The sequence below is a fragment of the Cervus elaphus genome, chromosome 21 (genome assembly GCF_910594005.1).
Source record: "Cervus elaphus chromosome 21, mCerEla1.1, whole genome shotgun sequence".
NCBI classification, from domain to species: Eukaryota; Metazoa; Chordata; class Mammalia; order Artiodactyla; family Cervidae; genus Cervus; species Cervus elaphus.
This window is the reverse complement of record NC_057835.1, coordinates 76,319,465-76,346,393: the sequence shown is the minus strand read 5'-3', so window position 1 is coordinate 76,346,393 and position 26,929 is coordinate 76,319,465. Positions and strand designations below refer to the sequence as shown.

Here is a 26,929-nt window from a genome sequence, read left to right as displayed (position 1 = left end):
GTGTAGCTATGCCTTAGTCCCTTTGTGTTGCTGTAACAAAAATGCCATAGACTGGATGGCTTAAATAACAGAAATTCATTTGTCGCGGTCAGTTCAGGAGGCTGGGAGGTCTAAGATCAAGGCACCTGCAGATTCCTTGGGTGGGGCTGGGCCCCTTCCCGAGTCATCGGTGGCCGTCTTCTTGCTCACGTGGCTCACGTGGCCAAAGTGGAGAGAGCTCTCATTCTGAGATACAGTGCTCGGCGTGAGGAGCGGGGGGAGAGGCTCTCCCTGAGCCAATACGCAATTCAACTCAACTGTGATGCTACCTGCTCAGAAACAGCACCAGGTTTCATAGGTTTTGGGTTCAGATCTACAAAACTACTGTCTTTTCTCCAACTCATTCTCTTTTCAGACAACAGTTGAAAGCTTGTGCTTCTGACTGACCTACCACAGATTAGAGGTTGCCACAACCCTCCCATGGACTTCAGATTCCGCTCACAAGTCTAGATTGTTGTCTGTACTTCTGACCAACTGACTGTAAATCACAGGCTCCCATGGCCCCTTCCTTAGGTTCAATTAATTGGCTAGAGCAGATCAAAGAACCCAGAGAAACATTTTGCTTACTAGGTCACTAGTTTATTGTAAAAAGATATAACTCAGGAACAGTCAGAAGGAAGAGATGCATGGGACAAGGTGTGTGGGAAGGGATGTGGAGCTTACATGCATTCTTGGAGCGTGAGTGAGTGAAAGTTGCTCAGTTGTGTCTGACTCTGCCACCCCGTGTACTGTAGCCCACCAGGTTCCTCTGTCCATGGAACTCTCCTGGCCAGAATACTGGAGTGGGTAGCCACTTCCTTATCCAGGGGATCTTTCCAACCCAGGGATCGAACCCACATTTCCTGCATTGGCAGGTGGATTCTTTACCGCTGCGCTACATGGGAAGCTCAAAGAAAGAAAGACATTAAGCATATTACTAATATTATTGTTTAATAATACACATAATATTATTATATAATACAGCTGATTAATATATATTAAACATCTTTATTGAAGTATAAGTTATTTATAATAAAATGCATATTTTAACACATTCAATTTGATGCATCTTGACATGATAGGTCTTGACATGTATATATCTATGAAACTATCACCACAGTCAAGATAAAGAACATACTCATCATTCATAAGTTTCCTTGTGCACCTTTGTAATCCTTTCCTTTTCCTCAACCTTACACCCCATTCCCTTTCCCTAAGCGGCCCCTTGTTAGCTTTCTGCCACTATAGTTTGTTTTCCTGAATTTTGTACACATGGAATCATACAACATATTTTGTATTTTAGTCTGGTTCTTTCACTCAACACAGTTATTCTGGAGATTCATTCATGTTGTTTTGTATATCAGTAGCTCACTTCTTTTTTTTTTTCCCTAAGTGGTAATCCACTCGATAATATACAACTGTTTCTATCTATTCATCTGTTTATAGACATTTGGTTTCTTTTTAGTTTTTGTCCATTATATAAAGCAGCTATGAAGATTCATGTAACAGTCTGGACATTTGCCTTCATTTCTGTTAAGTAAAAACCTAGAAATGGAGCAACTTGGTCTCTGGTAAATATATGTATATGTTGAACTTTTAAGAAATTGCCAAACTCTTCCAAAAGTCTTGTACCACAGACATTTCACTATTAGTTTATGAGTGTTCTAGTTCCTTTGCATTCTTGTCAAATCTTGGTTTGATCATTTTAAAATTTTTAGTTATTCTAATAGGTTTATAGTGCCATATCATGCTTTTTAATTTATCCTTCCCTACTAACTAATGATGTTTAATGTATTTGTTATTCATATATGTTCTTTGATGAAATATTTGTACAAATATTTTGCACATTTTAAAAGTGAAAACTCAATTTTAAAAGAAAAAAGATATTTGCACAAATAGTGAAGGTAATTTGTATATTCTAAACATATTAGAACATATATCAGATATATGCCTAGTAAATATTTTTGTAGTCTTTAGCTTATCTTTTCACTTTCTTAACAGCTTCAAAAAGTAGAAGTACTTAATTTTTATTAAATCCAACTTAATAATTTTTCTTTTATGAATCATGCTTTTGATTTTTTTTTTGCTTTTGATATTGTATATGCCCTATTAAAAATCTTGAAGGATTGATCATATGTTTTCTGTCACAAGTTTTATAGTTTCAGGTTTTGCATTTAAGTCTGTTATTCATTTTGAGTTAATTTTTGCAAGTGGTGTAAAATGTGGCTAGAAGTTTTGTTTCTTTTTATTTATTTGTTTGTTTTGGTCATTAATATTCATTTATTGAACATGATACTGCACTCTTTCTGGATTGCGATGCCTTTGTAGTTTTGGTGGAATTATTTATTCATGCACAGTGGTTCGGAATTTCTCTTTTGTTGGTACATGTCTATCTTAGTTTGCTATCACAGTGTCATGATCACTATAGTTTTCTGATATGTCCTAAAATCAGGTGGGTTTCCCCAGTGGCGCTGGCGGTAAGGAGCCCACCTGTCAGTGCAGGAGACAGAAGAGATGCGGGTTCGATCCCTGGGTGGGGAGATCCCCCAGAGGAGGGCATGGCAACTCACCCCTGTATTCTTGCTGGAGAATCCCACGGACAGACGAGCCTGGCGGGCTGCAGTCCACAGGGTCGCTCAGAGTCGGAGGTGACTGAAGCAACATAGCGCGCATACATGCAAAACCAGGTAGTGTGATTTCTTCCGCTTCGTTGCTCTTTTGGGTTATCTTCAGTCTTTTGTGTATTCACATGAATGTTTAGAATCAGTTTGTAAGTTGCTAAAAAAGAAAAGACTACTTGGAATTTTACATATTTATTGCAATTTTCGTTTGCTTTTTAATTTTATGCTTGTTTTAGGTAACGTAATTTATTGAGTCTTCCCAGGTTTTAAAAAGAATCTAGCTGTAGAACTCAGTTCAAAATAAACTTTATACAGATAAATAATGTGTTAAAATCATAAGGATTTTGACCGAGAGATGGTGGGATCTGGAAAACTTTCTACTCTGTGTAAATCCTATAAATCAATATTATTAGGACTTTAAAACAATCTTTTTCTTTTTTTTTTCAGTTAGATTTACCCAGTTTTAACCTTTCATCTCTTCATTTTTTTTTTTTTTTTTCCCTGCCTGAAGTATACCCTTTAATATTTTCCTTAGTGTGGTCTTCTGATGGAAAATACTTTCAAGTTTTGTTTCTTAGAAAAATGCCTTTATTTATTCTTCATTTTTGGAGATTTTTCGCTGAAAATAAAATTTGAAATTGGCAGTTATTTTATGACTTTTTGGCTTTGCTTCAACTATAAAGTCAGCTATTTCTCTTGTTGTTACTCCTTTGTTCCTCCTATGAAAATAATTAGACTTCTTTTTGTCCTAGATATTTCTAAGATTTTTCTCTTTGTATTTGGTTTTTAAAACTTTTACTATTATTTGCCCCAAATTTATTTTTTTTAAGTCTTTTGATTTGTAGTTCTTCTCAAAGTTAAGGCTTGCTGTCTTTAGTTTTGGAAAAATTTTAAACATTAATTTATCAAATATTGTTCCTGATGAACTCTTTTTATCCTGACCTTCTGGAACTCTACTTACTTGTAAGTTAGGACTTTTTATAATGTCCTAAATGTCTTCTATCTTGTTTTCTGTATTTGAGTTCACTTTGTCTTGTCTTGTTTCAGTTTGCATATTTTATTTTGCTTTTATTTTCCTGTTCACCAATTCTCTTTTGCTCATTCATGGAGCTCTTAATTTCAGTTACTTCACTTGTCATTTCTAAAAACTTCAGTGGATTCTTTTTTTATAGTTTGCAGTTCTTATGCCAAAATCTTCATATTATCATTTAAGTTCTTGGACATTTCAGTCATAATATTGATTATGATGCAAATTGACCACATTTTAAGTTACTATACACTTGGGCTAGCTATTGTTTTACTGATGTCTGTTCTTGTGCCAAATTCATCTGAATTAAAAATAACTTTATGATGTGTGTTGATATCTAGTAAGACAATTTCTTACTAATTTGTTAATTAATTACATACATAAAATAGTATCTTTCTCATTCAGGGACATGGTGTAGATTTTGCATTTTTTTTTAGTTTTCTTTTGTGACTCTTGGAGTTTCGTATAGATTCTATAATTTTTTAGGGGGTCATTTCCTAGTTCTTATATCTTTTTTGTGAATATTGTAAGGGCATTACTTTCTTACTGCATCTTTTTTTTTTCAAGACCAGTCTCAAAAAAATTAATGGGCACAGTTGAAGTAGTACTTTCTCCTTTCAACTTTATTGAAGTATAATTGATACATAGCATTCTATAAGTTTAAATGTATACCATAATAACTTAAATGTATTATGAAGTGGTTACCACAAGTTTAATTAATATCCGTAAGCCTATATAGACACAAAAATGCTTTTTTTTCTTTGAGATGGAAACTTTTAGGATTTATTCTGTTAAAAACTTTCAAATCATTATATTTTTTAAACATTGAAAGTATATGGGAAAGCTAGCTATTTAACTAGGTCTATAAATATCAGTTTTGTTTATCTTTTTGAAGCATCAGTTCTAAGTTTTACTGGGCTTCCCTGGTGGCTCAGATGGTAAAGAATCTGCCTGCAACATGGGAAACCTGGGTTCAATCCCTGGGTCTAGAAGATCCCCTGGAGAAGGAAATGGCAACCCACTCCAGTATTCTTGCCTGGAGAATCCCATGGACAGAGGAGCCTGGTGGGCTACAGTCCATGGGGTCACAGAGTTGAACATGACTGAGCTAGTAACACACACATATATATTGGTAGTTAAATAGCTAGCTTCCCAGTATACTTGCAGTATTTAAACAATACGATGATTTGCAAGTTTTCAGGAGAATAGGTCCCAAAAGTTCCCATCTCAAGGGGGAATAAATTATATATATTAGTAGGACTTTCCTGGTGACTCAGGCAGTGAAGAATCTGCCTGCAATGACGGAGACCTGGGTTAGAGCTCTGTGTTGGGAACATGCCCTAGAGGAGGGTATGGCAACCCACTCCAGTATTCTTGTCTGCAGGATCCCCATGGACAGAGGAGCCTGGTGGGCTACAGTCCATGGGGTTGCAAAGAGTCGGACAGGACTGAGTGACTAACACTTTCACTTTCACTTTATCTTAAAATGCAAAACCTAAAAATCCATTCAATATAAGTCTAAAAATTTTAGGAAAAAGCTATTGGGAAAACTTTTCTATGAGCAAATAAACTGAAAATATTCTCCATGTTTGGACGTACTATATTAGTGTACATGAATTCTTTACTGATATAATCCATTGTTGTTTGTTGTGGTTTAGTCGCTAATTCATGCAATTCTTTGCAACCTCGTTGACTGTAGCCTGCCAGGCTCCTCTGCCCATGGGATTTCACAGGCAAGAATACCAGAGTAGGTTGTCATTTCCTTCTCCCAGGAATCTTTCTGACCCAGGGATCAAACTCATGTCTCCTGCATTGGCAGGTGGATTCTTTACCGCTGAGCCACTAGGGAAGCCCTAAAGTAACCTATACTGCTTATGAATTGCCTTTTAATGTCTGGGTTTACATCTTGAGACTACACTACTTCATTCTCCCTATTTTCTTGTCATTTGAGCTTATTTTTGTCATTTACAGTCCCTTTAGTTGTTTAGTAGAAAATTTAGAGAAGAAATAAGCCATCTTTTACTAAAATTTACCTCAAGCCATTAATCTTATTTACAGAAAGCCAATGTCCATATTGACCTTCATTTCTTTAAGTGTCAATGTGGGTAGATGAACTTCCTCTTGAGGAAACATCAATAATATTAATAGCTATAAGAATCAGTTTTTATTGCTATCTTCTAAAAGCATAAATGAGACAGGAAATAATCTAGGCATTGGATTTGAAAAAATTGTGTCACTGATTCAAAGTTAAATTGACTAGTGTTTTTTACTTTGAAATTTAATTTATAAAACATTTTGAATGTAGTGTTCTTAATAAGTAAGCATCTCTGTTTTTTGTATTTTACAGTATATACACAAAATCCTGGTAACCCATCCTAATTTCATATTTGTAAATGATATACTTTTTGTTTTAGAAATATATATTCTAAGTATAGCTCTCTATGTAGCAAATACATATTCTTTTGTAGAAAAAAGTGCAATCTATACAACAGCCTAGGAATATTTGGAATATGAGTATATACACTGAACATTACAAATAACAAGTCACACAAACAATGTAACTTTTCATTGCCTTTTTTTTCACTTATGGAAATGTTAAGATTACATCTTTGAATCAGTTCAAGTTTTGAATCTGTCACTGAGTTATTAATTCAAAATGAAGTTAAAAATCAAGTCACATTTTCCCTCTGTAGTCAACATTGTCCTTATCATTAATCACTATATAACAACAGCGTTTGTTTTCTTGTGTATTTGTAATATGGATGATATGTTTTTCCTTAGTATAAAAGGAGAGAATTGTTGGAATGAAAACTATTATAAAGAACACTAAATATTCAATTCCAAATGATTATTCTCCTAAAAATATTTCTTAATACACAAGGACTTTGGATAAATCAGCTCTTCAGTATAGAAATAGACTTTTATCTAGAAGTAACCGTCTCCTACAGGAGGTCCCATAGGGCTGTATTTCTAAGGCTCCTGCCTGTCCCAGAGGCTGCTCAGCTGACTCACCATCACTTCTAAGGTGAGCTGTTATTTTTTACAGAGTTAAAAGGGGATATAAAGGCAAAGTGAGACATGCTAGATTCTTCCAATATTGTTGAAAAATGTAACAATTAAAGGTCCTTGACAGAAAAATTGTTTTGATTAAATTACTTATATTAAATAATAGTACTTCCACAAACACATATAACTGATTTTTTTTCTATTTTCAGTGATTTTGATACTTACAAGTTCCAAAAGTCAAATTTATCACCAACTTTCAAGTATTTGCCTTTATTTTTCTCTTCTAACTTCCTTTTTTGGTTTTCATACTTGATACTAGAACTTTTATAACAGTTGAAAATTTATTGCTTTAAAGAATGAGGCAAATTAAACAATGTTCCAAGAATTGCTTCAGTTATGTTGTAGTGAGTCCTGGTCCTTAAGGTGATCATTTCTCTGGTTGTGGGCAGTGTTGCCAGCTGCTGGCTCACAGATGCCAGCTCTGAGTGAGGGAGCTATCCAGCCCAAGTTTGTGCCCTTTTGCTGACATTCAGTAACTGAGGTGGATGTTGGAGACTGCTTTATGCCATATTCACATTATGCATTTCTTGACTTTAGCAAATGTCTAGCTCATTGCCCAACTTGTATCTCAATGTGGATTTATATTCATATTTTAAACACATCTTGAGAAAGTATAAAAGTTTTGCCAGTTTAGATACAAAACCAAAGACATGATCCATGAAAGAAATAATTAATAAGGAAGAGTTTATTAAAATTAGAAATTTCTGTTCTGAGAAAGACAAATTCAAGAAAATGAGAATGAGTTAAGATACATCAAAAGACTGGGAGAAAATACTTGCAAAAACTACATCTGATAAAAAACCAGTATCCAAAATATACAGAGAAATTGTAAAACTAAACAATAAGAAAACAAGTTGATTTTAAAACATAGACAAAAGACTTTAACAGACACTTCACCAAAGAAAATATACTGATAACAAATAAGTGTCTGAAAAGATACGTTGCATCACGTGTCATCAGGGAAATACAAATTAAACAAGAAGTTGATATCACTACACACCTATCAGAAGGGACGAAGTGCAGGACACTGACAACAGCAAATGTTGGCGAGGATGTGGAAAACAGGAACTCTCATTCACTTCTGGTGGGAATGCAAAATGGCAAAGCCGCTTTGGAAGATAATTTGGTGGCTTATAGAACTCAACATCCTCTCTGTACATGTGTGGTAGTTGCTCAGTTGGGTCCGACTCTTTCGGAGCCCATGGACTGTAGCCCACTGAGGCTCTGCTGTCCATGGAATTCTCCAGGCAAGAGTACTGGAGTGCATAACCTTTCCCTTCTCCAGAGAATCTTCCTGACCCAGGAATTGGATCTGGGTCTCCTGAATTGCAGGCGAATTCTTTACTGTCTGAGTCACCAGGGGAGTTGGCAAGTGATTGTTCTCATTAGCATTTACCCAAAGAAGCTAAAAACTTCTGTCCCCACAAAAATCTGCACATGGGTGTTTATGACAACTTTATTCATAATTGCCAAAGCTTGCCAGCAACCAAGATGTCCTTCAATAGGTGAGCAGATAAATAAACTGTAGTAATGCAGACATTGGAATATAACCCAGAGTTAAAAAGAAATTAACCATGACACCATGAAAGATGTGGAGAGAACTTGATTGCATATTAGTAAGTAAAAGAAACCAATATGAAAAGACAACATATGATGTGATTTCAACTCTATAAGGCATTCTAGAAAATGCAAAACTGTGGAGGCAGTAAAACACTCATTCATTGCCAGGACTCGGGCAGTGGGAAGGGATGAATCGGTGGAGCTCAGATGATTTTTAGGGCATTAAAAGTACTCTGTGTGATATTGTAATGATGAATACATGTCATTATACATTTGCTCAAGCACATAGTCTGTATACCAAGAGTGAACTCCAATGCAAATCATGGACTTGGATAATTATGATGTGTCAATGTAGATTTATTAATTTTAATAAATATCCTTCTCTGGTGGAGGATGTTGATAATGGGGGACGCTGTGCATGTGTAGATGCGGGGAGCATATGAAAAATCATAGTCTATGATCTCTTGTTAGTTTTGCTCTGAATCTAAAACTTCCCTAAAAGATAAAGACTATATAAAAGAGTTTACTGACTCAGGCAAATGCAGAGTTAATATGTTATATTACATTAAAATTAATATTTGGTAGAGTTTATTATAGAGATAAAATTTATTTCAACACTTTTGAAAATGACCTCAGTCATATGTATTATAGACTGTATAGTACATATAGTCATATGTTCTAAGAGCCTAAAGGGACTACTTAAATTTTTTGGTTACACTTTACGATGTTTTATGGGGCAAATTATTTGCTATTGTATTATTAAGGGATTTGCAAAGATGTCAAGATATAGGGTAAGAATAATAGTTGATACTTATCGAACTTTATATTTGTTGTTGCTTTTAATGTTCACAACAATCTATTTAGGTGGGAAATATTATTTCCCACTTCGCCCCCTACCATTTTAACAGTTGAGGAAACTAGGGTTTGCAGGTACTTTCTGGCACTCAGATCTGGGACTGAAACTCAGAATGATCTGATAGTGGAATGCCTGTTCTCAGCCCCTGCAATATACAGATTTGACTGTTAATAATCTGCAGAACTTTTGTGCACATAAACTCACACCCTCTGATACACCCACACATGGTACTTTGAGTGTATGTTTTTGAGAGGGGGAGTAGACACAGCAGTTTGTTTGGAAAATAAGGAGAGACCTTGAAGCTTTACATAAAATTAAGAAACATGAACATTCTACATAATAGAACACAGCTGGATTGATGCAGACTGCGGGAAGACTGTGGTATTGCTCTGTGTATGCACATGTGTATATGTGTGTACATGCTGTGTGTTTATACACTCAAGCCTTTCCAAAGAACATGGTAGAGATATCTGATTACAAGGGTTTTAGATGCTCTTGGTGGCATAAATCTCTTAATTCTGTTTATTTAATCTAAGATGTTGATATATACATATATATATATACACACACACACAAACACACACACACACATACACACACACAGACACACACATGCATGTGTGTGTGCTCAGGTGCTTCAGACTCCAAGGACCAAAGAATGCCAGGCTCCTCTGTCCACGGGATTCCCCAGGCAAGAATACTGGAATGGCTTCCCATTTCCTCCTCCAGGAGACCTTCCTGACCTAGGGTTCGAACTCATGTCGCCTTCGTCTCCTGCATTACAGGCAGATTCTTTACTGCTGAACCATCAGGGACGCCTATATATTAATATATAATTAAATTCCCCCTTTAAAATATTGAGCTTGATGGATCTTGACAGTTGTATACCGTTGTGTAACTGTCATCAAAATTCATCCTTTATGCAGTCCATCTTTTCTCATCCCTGAACCAAGATATCCCCTGATCTACTTTCCGTCATTAGAGTTTGGTATTTATGAGAATTTCATATAAAAGGAAGCTTGGATGGGAGGCGAATTTGGGGGTGAATGGATACATGTATATGTATGGCTGACTCCCTTTGCTGTTCACCTAAAATTATCACAATATCATTAATCTGCTATCAGTTCCGCTCGGTCACTCAGTCATGTCTGACTCTTTGCAGTCCCATGGACTGCAGCATGCCAGGCCTGCCTGTCCATCACCAACTCCCAGAGCTTGCTCAAACTCATGTCCATCAAGTCTGTGATGCCATCCAACCATCTCATCCTCTGTCATCCCCTTCTCCTGCCTTCAATCTTTCCCAGCATCAGGGTCTTTTCAAATGAGTCAGTTCTTCGCATCAGGTGGCCAAAGGATTGGAGTTTCAGCTTCTACCTCAGGCCTTCCAATGAACACCCAGGACTGATTTCCTTTAGGATGGACTGATTGGATCTCTTTGCAATCCAAGGGACTCTCAAGAGTCTTCTCCAACACCACAGTTCAAAAGCATCAATGCTTTAGTGCTCAGCTTTCTTTATAGTCCAACTCTCACATCCATACATGACTACTGGAAAAACCATAGCCTTGACTAGATGGACCTTTGTTGGCAAAGTAATGTCTCTGCTTTTTAACATGCTGTCTAGGTTGGTCATAACTTTCCTTCCAAGGAGTAAGCGTCTTTTAATTTCATGGCTGCAGTCACCATCTGCAGTGATTTTGGAGCCAAAGAAAATAAAGTCAGCCACTGTTTCCACTGTTTCCCCATCTATTTGCCATGAAGTGATGGGACTAGATGCCATGATCTTAGTTTTCTGAATATTGAGCTTTAAGCCAACTTTTTCACTCTCCTCTTTCACTTTCATCAAGAGGCTCTTTAATTCTTCTTCACTTTCTATCAAAAGGACATCTGCATATCTGAGGTTATTGATAGTTCTCCCGGCAATCTTGGTTCCAGCTTGTGCTTCATCCAGCCCAGTGTTTCTCATGATGTACTCTGCATATAAATTAAATGAGCAGGGTGAAAATACACAGCCTTGATGTACTCCTTTCCCTATTTGGAATTAGTCTGTTGTTCCATGTCCAGTTCTAACTGTTGCTTTCTGACCTGCATTCAGATTTCTCAAGAGGCAGGTAGATTAGATCTTGATTTCATTTTGCAATGCCTTATAATTTTCAGTGTATAAGTTGTTCACAACTTTTGTTGAAGTAATTTCTAAGAATTTTATTTCTAATAGATGTTTTTATAATTGAAATTTTTAAATTTTGGTTTTGAATTTTTAATTTCTTTATTGATTATTAAAATACCAAATTTTGCTTTTTAAGTTGACCTATACTATGACCTTGATAATTTAATTTTTAATTCTGCTCATTATTTTGTAGCTTCCTTTTAATTTTTACATATACCATCAAATTATATGAAGTAATAGTTTTACTTATCCCTTTCCAATCTTGATGCCCTTAATTTTAAATAAAATGGAGAGATAAGATGATTCTTTCCTTTTTTTTGATTTTAGACAGAAAGTAATGAATTATTTTCCTCTGAGTATGTTAGTTTAATGTTTTTTTTGTAGATCGTTTAATCAGGTTGAGGCAGTTTTTCTCTATTCCTAGTTTACTAATATTTTTAAAAGATCGTAAATGGAAGTTAAGTTTTGTCAAATGGTTTTTCCTACATCTACTGAAATTATCTTAAGTTTTCCTACTTTATTCTACCATATTGATTTTCAGATATTAAACTTGCAATCCCAGGTAAATTCCAACAGGTCATAATGTATTATATTTTTAACACATTGCAACAATTTGCTCATATTTTCTTAAGAATTTTTCCTGTTTCTCCATGAGAAGGATGAATTTCCAGTTTTATTTTGTGATCACACTCTTTTTTATTGTCTGAAAGGTTTATACGGGATTGGTTTTATTTATTTCATAAGTGTTTGATAGAAGTCACTGTTGAAGGCACCTGTGTATGCAATTTTCTTTAGGGATGATTTTAAATTATAATTTCAGTGACTTTAATTAATAAAAACTTATTCAAAATTCCTGTTTCTTTTTTCAAGTTTGCTAATTTATGATTTTCAAATCTTTGAAACCTATGTCATCAAAGGTATAGGTATAACTCTATGTGTGTGTTAGTTACTCAGTCTTGTCCAACTCTTTGCAAGATCATGGACTATAGCTTACCAGGCTCCTCTACTCATGGAATTCTCCAGGCAAGAATACTGGAGTAGGTTGTCATTCCTTTCTCCAGGGGATCTTCCCAACCCAGGTATTGAACCTGAGACTTCCGCATTGCAGAAGGTAACTTTATCTAGTCGTATTCTTTTCATGTCTTTGGGATTTGAAGTGGTATCTTCTCTTCATTTCTGAATTGTTATTTTGTGTCTTTTGTTTCTTGATCTTGATTTAGAGGTCTATCAATTTCAGAACCAGAAACCGTGCTAGTGTTTGAGGTGGAATTATTAGGTCATTTGAGAATATAGTGATGAAAAAGCAGATGTGTTGCTCACTTTCATGGAAATTACAGTGTCACAAAGTAGTCTGAGAAAAAACGTGAAAATGTAGATAGTACCACTTATGTTAAGTGTTATGAATTAAACAAATTAGGTATTTTGATAGAGAATAATAACAGGAGTGAAAGATAGGGGATTGGTGCTACAAATTACAGTCAGGAAGGAGGTCTTTTAGTGGCTGTAATAATTAAGCTGAAATATAAAACATGACAAAGAGCTTGCCGTGTGAATGTCAAAGTGAACCTCGTTCTGGACAGAGGGACAACCTACGTGTGGATCTCCAGGTAAGAATGCTTTTGGAGTGTTGAGTTTAGAGTGTTGAAGTAGCTGAATAGAGAGGTCAGTAGAGCTTGGAGGGGATGCAAATAAGTCATTAAGTTTGAAGAATGAGGGCGGATTCAGCTTAAGCAGCAATCTCTCGATTGCTGTAGAAACAGTTCTTGACTTTATATATGACAAGCATACATAAATAAATATTTATGAAACAGTATGGTAAGTTCTACAGCAGAGGCATAAACCATAAACCAAGGTTGACACTCTTACTTTAAATGTCCACATGGTAAATATTTTAGATTTTGGACCATACAGTCTCTGTTACATGTACTCAACTCTGTATCATGGAACAGAAGCAGGCTATAGTTTTACATGAATAAATGAGCAAGACTGTATTCTTTAAAAAAAAATACAAACCTGTTTTAGAAAAACAAACAAGCAAACTAACTGAAAAATAGACAGTGAGCTAGATTAGTGCATAGGCTATAGGTTTCTGGCCTTTGACATAAGCAACATTTTTTTCTTTCAATGAAATGAAAATTCATTAGAATGAAAATCATACAATTGGGAATTTAAGTGGAGTGTTTGAGAATGAGAACTAGTTTTTGAAATAAAAACCGATGGGGTTACTATGTCAGGGCAAGAAAAATACAAGTTATTGCTGGAATGGCATGAAATGCGTATTTGAAAGGCAGTCAGTATATGGGGAGGGGTGAGTGTGTGTGTGTGTGTATGTGTATGATGCAGAGACAGTGGAATGAACAGAAGGGGCACTGGTGAGACAGGAAGTCTGAAAAATGTTCTAAGGTGCTTGGAATTGACAGAGATACATTCTTAAAGTATTTTATGACCATATTTATGTTTAGATAACATTCTTGTGAAAGATGAACTGGAGATGGACAAAGTAGAAATATTTTTGTCAAAAATCCCTGATGGTTTCCTCTTGCTTGTCAAATACATTCAAACTCCTGTTGTTATTGAGACCCTCCATGATCCCCATCCATCAATTCAGTTCATTTCAGTCGCTTAGTCGTGTCCGACTCTTTATGACCCCATGGACTGCAGCATGCCAGGCTTCGCTGTCCATCAACAACTCCTGAAACTTGCTCAAACTCATGTCCATCGGGTCAGCGATGCCATCCAACAGAGGATCTCATCTTCTGTTGTCCCCTTCTCCTGCCTTCAGTCTTTCCCAGCCTCAGGGTCTTTTCCAATGAGTTGGCTCTTCTCATCAAGTGGTCAAAGTATTGGAGTTTCAGCTTCAGCATCAGTCCTTCCAGTGAATATTCAGGACTGATTTCCAAACCAGTCAATCCCCATCCATAATTGCAGTCTAATTTAATTTTCCTTAGTCCCACAAAAAAGAAGCCTTATCTCTCAGGCTTATTCCTACCTGGTAATTTGGTTTCTATTATCTAAAGGATCATGGGGCTTCCCAGGTGGCCCTGGTGGTAAAGAATCTGCCTGCCAGTGCGGGAGGTGCAAGAGACATGGGTTCCATCCCTGGGTTGGGAAGATCCCCAGGTGAACAGAACGGTAAGTCACTCCAGTATTCTGGCCTGGAAAATCCCAGCGACAGAGGAGCCTGGCTGGTTATAATCCAAGAGGCAGCAAAGAGTGGGACATGACCAAGTGACGGAGCACACCTATCTAAAAGACCAACTGTCCTTGTTTTTATTATTATTATTACTTTTCCAAAAATTTTTATTCCGGAAGAATTTCTAGAGGTTTCCAAAGCCTCTTTTCTTCCCACTCCACCTCTCCTTTGGTGACTGCTGCTCACAGTTAGGCAAAATCTTACATGTACATTTGTTGCTTGGTTTTTTTTTTCTTATGATCTCACCAGAATTATGAATTTTTTGAGCATAGAAATCATGACTTCCTACCAAGCACTGGTCTTAATGCTGAGAATGCTCAAAAGCGCAATAAACACGTCGATTAATTGATGCAAATATCAATAACACTGACAATTTTACCTGAGCACAAGCTAATGTAAAAAACCACAAAAATGTTTTCATTGGGGTTTCTAAAGCTTTTTTCATACTGCTGTTTTATATATATACACGAATTATTTGTACTTTAAAACACTGTAGTAGTAGATTGAATATAAAGTTTTACAACTTCTGTTTTCAGTTTTAGACACCAACATATTTTCTACTTTTGGGCAGAAAGGTATGTCCTATCTTAAATAATTAGTTATGGAATTAGACTGGGAGTGGAGAGTAAGCAGAATAGTCGAGTGTCACAAAGTTGACACAGTGAAAGCATAAGGAGGTTAGAGCTTAGACAATTAGGTATCCTCTGTCTTAAAGACCCATTGTTTTACAATAATGCAGAGTCACAGCTGAAATCTTCATCCTAGGACCATAAGATACTTGCTACCTTTGCTATGGATACACAGTGTATTTAAGAGCCATGCCTCTCACCCCTTTTTGATGATTAACATAGCACATTTAGAGGAGACTGGTTGCTTTAAAAATAAAATGATGACAGCTCTTTACAGAAGACACTTTATATACCTTAGAGAAATTCAGATAATACAAAGCAAGCCTCTTGTGCCTTGTGGCTGATTCATTTCACTCTTCAGTCCCCTGGAGGAGGCCGTTCTCCCCTGTCATTGCCTTGGAAATGTGATGAGGTCACATTCAGCTTGTCAGTATTCCCAACCCTTTGGTTGGTTTTCCCAAACACTTAGTCCCCCTTGAAAAGAATTAAGCCAGTTGTTACTGATGGGGCTTCATTTTTCTGTGAAAAAGTGGTTAGGGACATATTAGCTCTGAGGCTGTTTTCCTACTAGACTTGAAACGAGGTCTGTGAAAGTGGTGGGTAGTGTCTGACTCCTGACCGGTTCTTCTTAGGTCTGGGGTGACAGGGCTTCTGTTTTCTAGTATGACCTTTATTGCATTGTAGCTTTGACATCTTTAAGGAGTCACAGTGAGGAGGGTTTATATTATTCTCCCAGCGTATTTAACCACCTGAGTCATAAGTCTTCCTCCAGACCCAGGTGTGTCTACTTCCCTAGTGAATCCTAATCTTGCTTGTTGGCAAGGTCATGCTTACCTTATGATATGGCTTCTCACCACTAGCAGCTCATGGAGCAAAACAGACAATGGGCTTCAGTGCTCCTTGTTAAGCCCGTTTCTTTTTCTCAAAGGTCGAGTAAGCCCAGAGTGCACTCAAGATTTCATTTCTCCACACCATTACAACACAAAGGCGAATCTATACCATAAATACTAAGTAGATACAATTGATTTTCATTTCCTGTGGTTATCGTGGTCCATCAAGTTGCTGACAGTTCTGACCATTGCTTTCAGAGGAAATACAGGGTTAGGTCCCTGGTGAGTCTCTATTCTCATATCTTGATTAATATATATCCTTGTTTTATGTGTTATTCTGTTTAGAGACATTTTTATTTAACATATGGTAGATTCATGCACATTGAACTCATGGCCAGCAGTTCTAACTCATGCCTGAATGAAGCCTATCCAACATTTTCTCCATAAGGCTCATTGCAGCCCTCTTACAATTTAGGAATACTAGACAGCAAGTGTAATAGGGAGGAACCTTTTACAAGTTCATCACTACAGGGATGCTGCCAATAAGCTTAAATTATACATCCTGTCCCATTTCCTGGAACCCTGCCTTCCAGGCAATGAGCATTATGCTAAAGTATTCTTGTTTAGCTCACAGGAAACATCCTGGCCAGGCCACCTGTGAATGATTGTATTTATATATCTATATCAATAGAGATAGAGGTAGAGATACAGACAGAAGCCCTCCCTACAGTCATTCACAGGTTTCACTTTAGTGATTATCAATGAAACTTTTAATTCCTTAAAAAGTCAGGTTCTCTTTTTGTTTTCTCTGTTTTAATTATTATTCCCAGTAGTCACTTATAAGTGTTCCTTGAAAGAAGAGGGAAAAGAAGACATCCCTTCAGTTTATTTATCTCAATATTGGGGGTATAATAGAATTCTCCAGATATTGTCATTTGCTAGTATGGCCTCTGAAGGGTGGACTCAGAGATAAGAGCCTCCAGTTTGTGCCATTGTGCTTCGTCTGCTATAGAAACTTTATTTAATTTGAAGGAAATTCACATAAAAATTATTTAGTTCTCTTTTTATCTTTCATACGTTAACATCTAATTCAAAACCGAATCCTTTTGCTGCTGCTGGGGCTGCTGCTAAGTCACTTCAGTCGCGTCCGACTCTGTGCGACCCCATAGACGGCAGCCCACCAGGCTCCCCAGTCCCTGGGATTCTCCAGGCAAGAACACTGGAGTGGGTTGCCATTTCCTTCTCCAATGCATGAAAGTGAAAAGTGAAAGTGAAGTTTTTTTTGCTCAGTCGAATCCTTCTGAGATAACCCTAAAATAGAGGATGTCCGGAATTTGACCCACGTTTTTCCTCCAGTTCCACTAGAGCAAATCTGGTCAGAGCCAGTGCCGTGTGTCTCCAGGTTCATCTTCATGGACTTCTTATCTAGGCTTCTGTTCTTCACCTGCTACGGCTTGCCCTTAACATAGTAGCAAGAGCGGCCCTTCAGAAATTAGACCACGTCTTTCCTCTGCTCCAAATCCTGGATGGTTAAAAACTAGAGTTCTTTAAACGTTCCACAAGGCAGCACATGATTTTAACTCCCTGCATTTCTTCAAATCCATCATCTCTTAGTAACAGGTCCAATGTTCATTCTATTCCAGTTGCATGGTCTTCTTGCTCTTTCTCAAAAATATCAAATCCATTCTCCCCTTTGCAGGGATGTTTACCTATCCTGAAACCCCTTCTCTCAGATATTCTCACGCTAACTCTTCACTCAAGAAGACAATTAACCTCCTTATTTATTTGCTAAATGTTTTACTTCCAAATATAAGCTGATGAAACCTAAAAATATATAACTGTTATAATTTTCTTATGTTAGTGTTTAACTGAACATTGTGAAATACAAATTCATATTATTACTAATTTTCCTAAATATATTCATCATTTATTTTCACGTTTTTTTTTTAACAGGAAAATATTCTGATTTTTATTTTTGCACGTTATTCTCAAGTACACAATTACAATAATGTCACACATCCCTATATGATTTTCTTTTTATGTATTTTACTTTTTTTACAAAGTGTACAGAGGGAGGGACATACAATATTTAATAGGATATTTCTACAGAACAATAACTTATATTATGTCCTTGTAAAAATCTGTACCTCTTTAAAACATTTAACTGAAACATCCATTTTTTTAGCTTTGCTAATCAAAATTGTTTTAAGAATTAAAACTAGGTTGTAACTAATGTCAGTACATAACAGTGACTATGATTTCAGTTTCTCTTTATACAGACAAATACACTTTATCATATTCACTTGACCAAACCCTTAAATACCTTTTAAAGGTTTCAATCTTGTGCTTTAAAAAGAAAAGAATGGTGTATGATTCCAGACCATGTAAGAGAAATATAAAGTGTGTAAAGTTCTTTATCTTTCAGTTTATTTAAAAAAATATAAATGACCAATTATATTTTCTGTATTAATTTTTACAGGATGTTTTAAAATTAATAAATTTCCACTTTCACTTAAGTGTTTTCTTTTACACTATTTGTGGGAAAAATAAGGGAGATTTTAAAGGTTCTCACAAAAAAACAGAGCTTTCAACTGTACTGCAGGGCAATGAATCACATAATTGTTAGTTACTTAAAAAAAAAAAGCATGTTACGGGGGGCAAAAGGGCACAGGCATTTCTATGCCTTGGCTTTTACTGGCATTCAAGGATGGTGTTCATACCAGCCTACAGCACTTGATTTAGAAATGGACTCAATCAATCTAGCACTTCAGAGGCTTGCCAAATACTATTAGATTTCTAACCCTAAAATATAACTCTTGCAAAGAAGTATCAATGGCAACGAGAAAGATGAAAGCTAAAAACCTAATAGCACAAAGGGGATGGAGCACCATAATGAAGTGGCAAGGCAGCTAATAAGTGGGGAAAGAATTCCAAAATCTCCCACGATGTGCCAGATACTCGTGTCAACAGCCGATGTAAGAGACCCCAAAACCTATTTTCTGTTCTCCAAAACTCATCTTAACCAAATTCTAAGTAACCAAGTACATTCTATGTATTTATGACCCTGAATCATGTCTATTTGTTAAAAAAAGTTAACTGCTAAAGAAAAACACAACTGTGAAAGACTTGGTGATGTTCCAAATAAGGCCTCAAAATTTTCTCATGCACTGAGAATACACCTTTACCTTCTAATCAAAGCCAACGCGAGTGTTACATTTTTGAAAGGTTGCTAGCTGTAAGGAGAAGTAACAAGCAGTCTCAACTTGCCAAGTGGAAGTCGTAATTAGCACCCATTCTGTGGTACATTGAACCGCTGCTTCCTTGGTCCCCTCACTTGGTGACACAGAGTCCCCTCACGGGCTTCTCAGAGAGAACTGAGGGAGTATATATCTGGATACTCATTAGCTTTTCAGAAAAATATAAAGGCATGAAGCTGAAGTTATATGAAAACATTCTATGTATAAACATCTTAAGTTCTATTTTTCAGTTACCAAAGATATTTAAAAGAAAATACCTTTACTCTTTAAAAATACTAGTGTCCTTATTTTCCTTCTAATTCTTCACCTGAGTAGTCTCTCCAAAGAGCATGATTTACAAAATGCTCTCTCATGCATCCCTGCATCTTTCATGTTATTGTAAATTTAATACTTTTCATTATTATAGATTTTAAACAACTACTAATTGGGGTTGTGTGTATAAATATGTAAAATAAGCAATACACACGATACACATGATACATGTCATCTATATGTGCATATACATAAGTCAGGGTACATTCGCATATATAAAGTTGCAAAAGATCCTATGAGCCACGAATTACCTCTAGGAGATTCCAAATGCAGTCCTCAGTAAGTCTCATTTGTAGCACACAACCATTTCAACACAAAGCAGCACAGACAAAATACAACAGGATCAAGCAAAATTTTTCAATAAAGTTTTCTAAAAGTTTGCTATGCTGACAAAAGGTGTAAATACTCCAAAGAAAGCACCCCCTGAAAGGATATTTTGTCTGCTGAACAAAACGAAAGGTAAACCCGAACCCAGCCACTGCTCTTCACTCAGCAATGCCAGGGACGCAAAAGCTCCAATGAGAACTTTCATTGTCACGTGGCCTAGGTCATCCTCTCCAGGGTCAGCTTTAAAAATGTACACCTTGATAACTTCAGGGCAAGTGCCATCCACTTTACAAGGATCGATCTCTGACTCTGCATCCACGGTAATTCCAGAGGAACCATCATGTTCTCTTTTGCCAGCATCATCCAAGGAAATCATAAGGTAGTCCTCACAGTTGCCTTTGTCATCCTCCTGCTGGTCCGCAGGGATCCCCTTGGCATCTATGACTGCTTCTGAGCCACAATCTGCTACCAATACTTCTTCTGACACTACATCGGCTGTCAGAGGATCAGTGACAACTTCTGCCTCTACTACGCTATCATGAGCAACGTGTTCAACGTGTCCAATGTCAGACACATGTATGGATTCACTCGTCAAGACGTGTTCTGGCATAGACATTGAGGCTGAAGTAATATCAGAAGCTAAGACGTCATCTGGGACTGTGCAATGTGCTAAAGACACTTCTTCTGTTACATCTGAGTCCAGCACTTGCTCAGGAATGATGACTGTTTCAGATACATCTGCTTCTTCCATGATATCTGGACATTGAACATCTTCTATAACAACGTCCTCGATAACATCTTGGATTACAACTGAGTCTGGGTCATCGGGAACAAAGTTATGTACAGTTATGTCTGAATCCACAACATCTGAAACAAAAACAGTTTCTTGTACTTCCACAACAATTTGATCACCATCCGTGAGTGTAGCATCAGCTCCTCACAGGACTGTTGTGATGATCAAATGGGAATATATGGGAAGTGTTCTGAAAAACTGTTGTATCAAAAAATGAGTTTGGTTCCTGTGGTTGTAATTCAAGTCCATCTTCATCCATGGCCTTTAATTTTCATCAGTCACAGCGCATAGCGAAAATCAGCCCGGCCGGCCTGCGGCCTTCACCTCACGCCTGCAGCCCTTGCCTCCTTGCCAGGCCTCACCGCGGCGCGATGCCCCAGGCCGGCCGCGACACCGACCAGGGCCACCGGGCAACCGTCCCCCAACCCCCGCCCGTTTGTGGAGCGCGCCTCCGCCGCCGCTCGGGGCGGCCGGGCTCCTCCCCGGGCCTAACTGCGGCCTCCTTGGGGCCTGCTCGGCGCCGCGCGCCACACCGCCCGGCCTAGCGCGGAAGGGCGCCACGCGGGCCGCCAACCAGGCCGGGACCAGGCCCCTGCGCGCGGGCTAGGCCCTACGGCCGCGGCGGCGCCCGGAACTCACCGGACGGGCGTGCGGGCGGTCGGCGACCTCACGTTTTTATACTATAGAGAATGCAGAAATATTGAACTTCTTGGAGACTCAATTCTCAGCAAACTAGAAAATATTTTCTTAAACAATCTTTAAGCTCTTATTATATTTTTCAACTAACTTATGCTTTTAGATTATGTGACAATTTTCCCTTGGTTTATATTTCATATCTTTTGGATATAAAAGTATCTTTTGAGCTTCCAGTCCTAGGTTTCAACAACTGACAGTGACTTTACTCTATCTGAGATTGTAACTTTCCATTTTCTTCCACTGAGTTCTCTTTGTCATTTTCCCATATTACTTAAGATATTTTGTTACATGAATAAATGGTTTCCAGCTTTATGTTAATTTTCTCTTAGCTTGTGAAATTTAGTTGCCCCTTGTTGTACTTCCACTGTCTATTTCCCTTGGACTGCAAGCAAATCCAACCAGTCCATCCTAAAGGAGATCAGTCCTGGGTGTTCATTGGAAGGACTGTTGCTGAAGCTGAAACTCCAGTACTTTGGCCACCTCATGGGAAAAGTTGATTCATTGGAAAAGACCCTGATGCTGGGAGAGATTGGGGGCAGGAGGAGAAGGGGGTGACAGAGGATGAGATGGCTGGATGGCATCTCCGACTTGATGGGCATGAGTTTGAATAAACTCCGGGGTTGGTGATGGACAGGGAGGCCTGGCGTGCTGCGATTCATAGAGTCGCAGAGAGTCGGACACGACTGAAAGACTGAACTGACGAACTGACTGTTGTACTTCAGGGAAAATGAAAAGGTGTTTATTATTGAAAAATACATTTTAGATAACATTCTTAATATTTTCCTTAAAAAATTGGAAAAAAATTATTCCTATTTATATATTTATAGTAAATTGCATTTTCTACTTATTTTATCTTATTTAACTTAATTTTTATTTGAGGTTGACTAAAAGAGTTTGACTCAGGGCTTGAGTTGCCTTTATTTAATTAATTAAAATTTTTATATAGCTTTTAAAGTTTGTATTCCATTTACAACTATTATAAAAGACTGGCTGTATTTCCCATCTTTTACATTATACCTCTGAGCATATCTGACAGCCAGAAGTTTGTGCATCTCATCCCCCAGTTGCTATATTGTCCATCTCCATCTCTCCACTGGTAGTCAGTTCAGTTCAGTCGCTCAGTCGTGTCCAACTCCTTGCGACCCCATGGACTACAGCATGACAGGCCTCCCTGTCCATCACCAACTCCCGGAGTTTACTCAAACTCATGTCCATCAAGTCTGTGATGCCATCCAACCATCTCATCCTCTGTCGTCCCCTTCTCCTCCTGCCCTCCATCTTTCCCAGCATCGTGGTCTTTTCAAATGAGTCAGCTCTTCTCATCAGGTGGCCAAAGTATTGGAGTTTCAACTTTAGCATCAGTCCTTCCAATGAATATTCAGGACTGATTTCCTTTAGGGTGGACTGGTTGGATCTCCTTGCAGTCCAAGGGACTCTCAAGAGTCTTCTCCAACACCACAGTTCAAAAGCATCAATTCTTCAGTGCTCAGCTTTCTTTATGGTCCAACTCTCACATTCATACATGACTACTGGAAAAACCATTACCTTGACTAGATGAACTTTTGTTGGCAAAGTAATGTCTCTGCTTTTTAATGTGCTGTCTAGGTTGGTCATAACTTTTCTTCCAAGGAGTAAGCGTCTTTTAATTTCATGGCTGCAGTCTCTATCTGCTGTGACTTTGGAGCCCCCCAAAATAAAGTCTCACTGTTTCCACTGTTTCCCTGTCTATTTGCCATGAAATGATGGGACCAGATGCCATGATTGGTTACTCCACTGGAAACTGATAGTTTATTCTCTACATCTGTGAGATTGTTTCTTTTTCGGCTATATTTTCTAGTTTGTTGTATTTTTTAGATTTCCACATCTAAGTGATACTATCCAGTGTTTGCTTTCTCTGTCTGACCTATGTCACTTAGCATATGCCCTCTATGTTCATCCATGTTGCCACATGTTTACCCATTCATCGGCTGATGGACACTTAGGTTGCTTCCATATCTTTGCAATTGTAAATAATGTCTATAAATATTGGAGTTCATGTACCTTTTGAATTAGTTTTTTTGTTTGTTTGTTTGTTTTCTTTTTTGGATATGTACCCAGGAGTGAAATTGCTGGGTAATATGGTGTTGTGGAATATGGCAGTGCTGAAGAAGACTCTTGAAAGTCCCTTGGACTGCAAGGAAATCAAAGCAGTCAGTCGTAAAGAAAAATCAACTCTGAATATTTATTGGAAAGACTGAGGCTGACTGTGAAACTCCAATACTTTGGCAACCTGATGCAAAGAGCCAACCCATTGGAAAAGACCCTGATGCTGGGAAAGATGGAAGGCAAAAGGAGAAGGGAGTGGCAGAGGATGAGATGGTTAGATAGCATTACCGACTCAGTGCATGTGGATATGAGCAAAATCCAGGAGAGGGTGAAGGACAGGGAAGCCTGGCATGCTGTAGTCCATGGTGTCACAGAAAGTCAGATAGGACAGTGACTGAATAAAAAATGGTAGTTCTGTTTTTAGTTTTTTAAGGAACCTCCATACTTTTCTCCATAATGGTTTACCAGTTTACATCCCCACAAGCAGTGTATGAAGATTCCCTTTTCTCCATATCTTGGCCAACATTTGTTATTTGTAGATCTTTTTGATGATAATCATTCTGACAGGTATGAGGTGATAGCTCCTTGTGGTTTTGATTTACATTTCCTTATGATTACTGCCTTATTGACTATGCCAAAGCCTTTCACTGTGTGGATCACAATAAACTGTGGAAAATTCTTCAAGAGATGGGCATACCAGACCATCTGACCTGCCTCTTGAGAAACCTATATGCAGGTCAGGAAGCAACAGTTAGAACTGGACATGGAACAACAGACTGGTTCCAAATAGGAAAAGGAGTATGTCAAGGCTGTATGTTGTCACCCTGCTTGTTTAACTTATATGCAGAGTACATCATGAGAAACGCTGGGCTGGAAGAAGCACAAGCTGGAATCAAGATTGCCAGGAGAAGTATGAATAACCTCAGATATGCAGATGACACTACCCTTATGGCAGAAAGCGAAGAAGAACTAAAGAGCCTCTTGATGAAAGTTAAAGAGGAGAGTGAAAAAGTTGGCTTAAAGCTCAACATTCAGAAAAATAAGATCATGGTATTTGGTACCATCCCTTCATGGCAGATAGATGGGGAAACAGTGGAAACAGTGGCTGACTTTATTTTTCTGGGCTCCAAAATCACTGCAGATGGTGATTTCAGCAATGAAATTAAGACGCTTACTCCTTGGAAGGAAAGCTATGACCAACCTAGACAGCATATTAAAAATCAGAAACATTACTTTGCCAACAAAGGTCCATCTAGTCAGAGCTATGGTTTTTCCAGTGGTCATGTATGGTTGTGAGAGTTGGTATAAAGAAAGCTGAACACATAAGAATTGATGCTTTTGAACTGTGGTGTTGGAGAAGACTCTTGAGAGTCCCTTGGACTGCAAGGAGATCCAACCAGTCCATTCTAAAGGAGATCAGTCCTGGTTGTTTATTGGAAGGACTGATATTGAAGCTGAGATTCCAATACTTCGGCCACCTGATGCGAAGAGCTGACTCATTGGAAAAGACCCTGATTCTGGGAGGGATTGGGGGCAGGAGGAGAAGGGGACGACAGAGGATGATGGTTGGATGGCATCACCGACTCGATGGACGTGGGTTTGAGTAAACTCCAGGAGTTGGTGATGGACAGGGAGGCCTGTTGTGCTGTAGTCCAAAGAGTCACAAAGAGTGCTGGGGTCACAAAGAGTCAGACACGACTGAGTGACTGAGCTGAACTGAAGTGATGTTGAGCATCTTTTCGTGTGCTTGTTGGTCACCTGCACTTCCTCTTTGGAAAAATGTCTATTCAGTTCTGCTCACTTTTTAATCAGGTCTTTTTTTTTCTTTTGATGGTCAGTTGCATGAGCTGTTAGATATTTATCCTTTATCCACCATATTTGCAAGTATTTTCTCTCATTTGTTTTTTTATTTTTTCAGTAATTTCCTTAGCTGTGCAAAAGCTTTTAAGTTTAATGAGGTCCCATTTATTTACTTTTTATTTAGTTTTTTGGAGGTGGATCCAGAAAAAGTTTATTACAATTTTTACTAAAAAAATTTTTTACTAATTTTACACTCTGTTCATTAAATTTTCAAATATCTAGATAAGACATTAAGCAAGTCAACATATTACCTCTCTTAATATGATAATAATATGATAATATGATAATGAGTACTATCTTAATAAGATAGTACTCATACAGTAACTAAATAACTCTAAGACACTACTGGTACATGAATATGTTTAAATGATGTTTGAGGTGAAGGATAAGAGAAGAACTAACCTAATAAATTAATATTTTGGTCTACATACTTATTTATTTTCATACAGACTTTAAACAACACCCAAAGCAGCCCACTGATGTATTACACTCAGTTTTTGAAATTTTATCTACATCAACTACTTCTATGAGGTGGAGATACTTCTCTTACTGCCTACTAGTTTGAAATGCACAATTATTTTCTCTGTGTTTTAAAATGTCAATTTGGGGCTAATGTAACAGGTTGGTTCTCCAATCAGTTTCTCCCTGTTGTTTTTTGTTCTAAATGTCATCTTTATTTTAATCTATTTACGTTTGTTTCTAAGCATATTGCTTGCTGTTCTCATAGTTTAATGTGTTTCGTATTATATGCTTAATTTTAGAAACAGTGAGTATAGAAATCTGGTGGTGAATATCATTGTACTGGTGTTTCTCAGACGTTTTACACAGTAATTGCTTTCCTTGCCATAACCTTTGTACTTTTTCTTTAGTCTTAAAAATGCTTCCTGAAGAACTTATCCAGTAAGAGTTAGTTTCAGATGTTCTTGGGTTTATTTTTAATGCATATCTGAATCCCCAGTGTTGACAACTCAAATGTATCCCTGCATGTAAGGCCCTGCTGAGTGAAATGTTTTGCCACAGCTAAACGTCTGGAAGGAAAAGCAGAAATCATCAGGGAGTTAGCGTGATGTATGAAAGACCCACAGGAAGCAAAATTGAATTGATGTTAGCCAATAGTAGCAATTAAGGAAGAATGGGATTGTGCCAAAATGTTCCTTATAAGCTTATTTGGGGAACTTTTATTTCTTAGCCTTACCAAACCACCTTTATTCATTCTTTCATTAAAAAAATGTCCTGTTCATGATTGCAAAAACATTTCCCTTCAATGCAAAAAAAATTGTGTTCCCATTTTCAATGAATTTATATGGGTAATTTTTTGCTGTCTGACAATCTTGTCTTAATTGTGGCATCTGTTCTGTTTATGGGCTTCTCAGGTGACTCAGTGGTAAAGAATCCGCATGGCAAAGCAGGAGACGTAAGAGATTTGGGTTCAATCCCTGGGTCAGGAAGACCCCCTAGAGAAGGAAGTGGCAACTCACTCTAGTGTTCTTTCCTGGAGAACCCCATGGACAGAAGAGCCTGGTGGACCACAATCCATAGGGTTGCAAAGAGTCGGACATGACTTAGCAACTGAGCAGGCACGTTCTATTTATAATTAAAAGTAATTACATGTTTAAGTTGAAATCTGTCGTGGG

The 26,929-nt window shown here is 37.6% G+C and overlaps 2 protein-coding genes across 2 annotated transcripts in view; one reads left to right on the top strand and one right to left on the bottom strand.

Annotated features, from left to right (window-relative positions):
• Positions 1–26,929, top strand: part of CNBD1 (cyclic nucleotide binding domain containing 1) — a 368,799-nt gene that overhangs the window by 71,284 nt on the left and 270,586 nt on the right. The gene's annotated exons all lie outside the window — the stretch shown is intronic.
• Positions 94–20,928, bottom strand: LOC122679644 (zinc finger X-chromosomal protein-like). The gene is made up of 3 exons (XM_043880511.1): positions 20,856–20,928; positions 20,006–20,800; positions 94–308 (listed from the first exon to the last, which is right to left on the bottom strand). Exons 1-3 carry the CDS (start codon positions 20,911–20,913, stop codon positions 94–96), a joined length of 1,068 nt encoding a protein of 355 aa, XP_043736446.1. The 5' UTR covers positions 20,914–20,928.

Excerpts from the sequence above, each read along its gene's own strand:
- LOC122679644 (XM_043880511.1), bottom strand. The coding sequence starts at position 20,913 with ATGGATGAAGATGGACTTGAATTACAACCACAGGAACCAAACTCATTT. Across the intron at positions 20,801-20,855 it reads AAACTCATTTTTTGATACAA|GAGGAGCTGATGCTACACTC; the intron begins CAGTTTTTCAGA and ends CAACAGTCCTGT. Across the intron at positions 309-20,005 it reads GAGTGAAGAGCAGTGGCTGG|GTAGCATCACAGTTGAGTTG; the intron begins GTTCGGGTTTAC and ends GTTTCTGAGCAG.